At 54.7% G+C, this 4,136-nt stretch overlaps 1 protein-coding gene across 2 annotated transcripts in view; it reads left to right on the forward strand.

Annotated features, from left to right (window-relative positions):
- LOC102824189 (lipid phosphate phosphatase-related protein type 2-like) overlaps positions 1 to 2,341 on the forward strand; it is a 14,812-nt gene extending 12,471 nt beyond the window's left edge. Inside the window, exons 5-8 of one of the 2 annotated variants that reach the window (XM_006875134.1) lie at positions 719 to 895; positions 1,424 to 1,546; positions 1,843 to 1,894; positions 1,998 to 2,341. In XM_006875134.1, coding sequence (XP_006875196.1) covers positions 719 to 895; positions 1,424 to 1,546; positions 1,843 to 1,894; positions 1,998 to 2,341 — 696 coding nt within the window. The remainder of the gene's footprint in view (positions 1 to 718; positions 896 to 1,423; positions 1,547 to 1,842; positions 1,895 to 1,997) is intronic. The other variant, XM_006875135.1, reaches the window with a different exon arrangement.
- The last annotated feature ends 1,795 nt before the right edge of the window (positions 2,342 to 4,136 follow it).

Below are 4,136 nucleotides of genomic sequence, written 5' to 3' on the forward strand. Positions count from 1 at the left end.
GCCCTAGACTGCCCCTGCTTTCCCAGCTGTACAGATCCCCTGTTACTTTCATTCCTTTCTTCTGTGTGTGCCTGGTGACACTGTGAGTTAGGCATTGGGCTGCTAACCACAAACTCAGCGATTCAAACCCACCAGACTCTCAGGAAGAGACCCATGTGACTGTCGGCTTCTGTAAAGGTGTACAGTCTTGGAAACCCTATACAGGGTTGTTATGAGTTAGAGTCCTGGTGTGTAGCCATAGGATAAACACTGGACCATAAGGCCAGTTTGAATCACAAGGTCGGCAGTTCAAACTCACCAGCCACTCCTCAGAAACCCATACAGGGTCACTGAGATGGCACCGACTCAACAGCACTTAACAGCAACAAATGACTCGGAATGGACTAGATGGCTGTAGGTGGGCCCTCCCAACCCTGTCAGTTGTTCTCTGGGGCTCTGTGACCCAACTCCTTGAGCTCCTGAACCTGCCCCTGTGGCAGTAACTCAACTTTCTGGTGACCATGGCCACATCCTAACTCAGCAAGCATCTTTCTGTGACTCGGGTCGGAGGAGACAGCCAGGAACTGTGGTTCCATTTGTCAGAGCCCCTGGCCACTCCATGCAGCCCCAAGACAACATTCTGAGATATGGCCATGTCCCCTAGCCCAGAATCCAGTGCCCACTTGGATTTGGTGACCATCTCCAAGAGCAGTAGTGCCTGACCTGTTCTGCCCTGCAGATGTACGTGACTCTCGTGTTCCGCGTGAAGGGCTCCCGCCTAGTCAAGCCCTCGCTCTGCCTGGCCCTGCTATGTCCGGCCTTCCTGGTGGGAGTGGTCCGCGTAGCCGAGTACCGTAATCACTGGTCAGACGTGCTGGCCGGCTTCCTGACCGGAGCAGCCATTGCCACCTTCCTGGTGAGCCCCATCTTCATCACCCTTGCTCCGGAGTTCCATCAGTCTTCGACCTGATTCGCAGGATCGCATGATGGTTAGGGGTGACCTTGGACAAGACCTTTTACTGTGCCTGCATGTTCTCGTCTGTGAAATGGGATGACAGCATGGACCAGGATGAAGCCAGTGAGACTCCCCTTGAGCTTGAAAACACATAGTAATCCAGACAAATACTAGAATAAGGAAATATTTTCAGACATTTAAATATTACGATGAACAAATCTCAACATTTTCAATAAAGACTTGATCGGATCCTACCCTTGCACAATTTAATCTCACTCATCTCACCCTGCTCCTGGCTCTGGGATAATGATAGTACCCACCTCTTAGTAAGGTGGAAAGGATTGAGCCAGGCCCATAGTGTCACCAATGGGTTAGCTACGTTTGAAACACCCAAGCCTCAGTTTTCTTATCTGCGAAATGGGGATGGTATTTACATAAACCCAACCTGATTGGCATCCACCCCAACCTGGTCCTCTCCCTCTGCTGCAGGTCACCTGCGTGGTGCACAACTTCCAGAGTCGGCTGCCCTCTGGCCGGAGGCTCTCCCGTTGGGAGGACCTGGGCCAAGCCCCCACCATGGACAGCCCCCTCGAAAAGTTAAGTGTGGCCCAGGTAAGGGGAGCCGGGGACTGCTCCGGCTGGAGAGGGTGGTGGGTGGAGGGAGACCTTGGCGGCATGAAGTCGGGCAAGAAATGGGCATCCCAGAGACTCAGGGAGGCGGAGGGATCCCAGGGCTCTGTGGACATAATATAAGCCTTGTGACTAGAAGGTTCTACCCTCTCTCCTGAGGAGACGCAGCCTGGGAACTGTCTTATCCATGGGGGGCCTGCCACTTGCTGAACTCCCCAGTCGTGGTTGGCAGGGCCCAGGGGGCCTGCTAGCCCTTTCTCTCTGCCTCTCTGTCTCAGGAACCCGAGACCTGCAGGCCGCATTCGACACCGGCACGGCTCACCCCATCCAGTGAGTGGGGGAAGAGGGCAAATGGAGGGGACTTCCAGATGGGGAGTCACCATGCCCTCCCAAAAATTTCTGGACCCCCTGACCTCTGTTTCCTGACCCCCAGAGCCGCAGAACTGCACCCGCCGTGGCCACCTGATCCCCAGCTGCGTGTCCTCCAGGGCCCCAGCCATGTGTTCATCACCCCGCGTTCCCCGCCCTCGACTGAGGTCTGAGCCGACGCCCCTGCCCCTGCCCCTGCCCCTGCCAGCACCAACCCCCAGCCAGGGCCCCTCGCCTTCCTCCCCCGGGCCTGGAGGGCCGGGCGGGGGTGGTGGCCGAGGCCGGAAGCTGCTGCTGCCCACACCCCTCCTGCGGGACCTGTATACCCTTGGTGGACTCTACTCATCCCCCTTTCATCGGGACAACTTCAGCCCTTACCTCTTTGCCAGCCGCGACCACCTGCTGTGAGGCCCAACCACCCACCCAGAGTCTGCCTACCCCTCATTTCTTCCCTGCCACGAGTTTGTGTGCCTGTGTGTGCCCGATGAGTGCCAAAGTCCTCTGCCCCTAAAGCAGTCCGATCCACGTGCCAGGGGATGGCAGGAAGGACATTTGGGAGAGTCCCCTGTCTTTCCTGTCCTCTGGGAAGTCTCAGTGGGCCATACTGAGAGGTGGGCCCTGGTCCCTGGGATTGCCTTTTAAGGGCTGACGCCTGTCAAGCCCTAAGAGCCCCCAGTCCTCAGAATTCTAAACAAAGGGATTTTACTCCAACCAATGGCAGCTTCCCTTCACCTCTTAGAATCCTTAGGCAGGAGGGCAACTCCAGCCAGTAGCCAGTGTCTGAACAGCCAATAAGAACCCTTGGTTTTCAGAATTTCCAGGGTGGGTGGGTATGATTCCAGCCAATGGGGGACCGCCCATGCCTTAAGCATGAGCAAAGGAGAGGAGAGTGATGGGGCAGTCCTTTGTCACTGGGTCCTTTCCCCAGTATCGGAGTCCAGCCAGAGGGTTGGGGGCAGGCTCCCCCAGGGCAGGGTCCTTGGGGATCCCTGGCCCTCTCAGCTCCTCCTCCATGTGCAGTCCCTCCTAATTCCTTATTTATTCAGGGCTTGCCCCAATTCAGAAGTTTTGGGGTTTTAAGATGTGGTGTCTCCCCATGCCTGTGCCCAGATCACCCCAGCCCCTCTGTTATTTATTAGGGAGACCTGTGGTGAAAGACTTTTTCTTGGAGCTCGGCTGTTCTGCACACTGCCCCCCATGCCCCAGCCTTGTGCAGATGTGCCATTATGGGAGGCATAGGTAGAACAGGGAGGACTCCCCACCCTGGGCAGCCAAAGGCAGTGGGCAGAAGAGACACTGCCCCCCTTTCCTGCCCCCTCATCTTTAATAAAGATATGTTTATAACAGAATCTTGACCATTTCCTTCCTCCCTCATATGGTAGAGTGCAAAAGGCTTTAACCATGGGGCCAGATGTTGGTGAGGCTGAGTGTGGGGCTATCTTCATAGTGTGTCTAAGCGTGAGTGTGCAGAGGTAGTGTAGGGTGGTGGGGCCAGCAACTTGGGTCTAAATCGTGGCTCTCCCATTTCATGGTTGTGGGGCCTTAGCAAAGTTAGCCTCCCTGTGCCCATCAAGTGTGAACAGCCTCAGAATCCCCATAAAAGGCACACAGACGACAAAGGAGACCTCACAGGCTTGTGTTCCCCAGAACTTGGGGAACTCACAAGGTGGGGGATGCTGAGGGACACCAGGAAGCAAGCTATGGATAAGAGCAGAGGTGCTGTTTGTGGGATGTGTTGAGCCCCAACCTTCAGGACTCAACTGAGGCTCCAGAGGGTAGGGAGGCAAAGCAGCCGCAAAATCCCACTGTGGTAAAGAGGGGCTTCAGACAAGTTATTTGGGACACAGAAGCATCAAGAAACCAGGAAGGGGGCTCTGCCCACTCCTCACCCACATTCTTTTATTCACTCATCAAACACTCATGGAATAACTACTGGGTGCCAAGTGCTGATTACATGCAGGAGCTATAACACAGAACAGATATGATCCCTGCCCTCATGGATCTCACACTGTAACATACTAGAAGCAGTAGACAAGAGAAATGAACTATAAATCAAATCCACAACTCCACATTTCCAAAAGGTCTGAAAACCTGTGGCTAAATCTGAGCTGATCTTATGTTGTTGTTGTTGTTGTTAAGTGCCTTCAAGTCGGTTCCGACCCATAGCGACCCTGTACAGGGTTTCCGAGGCTGTAAATCTTTA

The sequence above is a fragment of the Chrysochloris asiatica genome, unplaced genomic scaffold (assembly GCF_000296735.1).
Source record: "Chrysochloris asiatica unplaced genomic scaffold, ChrAsi1.0 scaffold00312, whole genome shotgun sequence".
Taxonomy (NCBI): Eukaryota; Metazoa; Chordata; class Mammalia; order Afrosoricida; family Chrysochloridae; genus Chrysochloris; species Chrysochloris asiatica.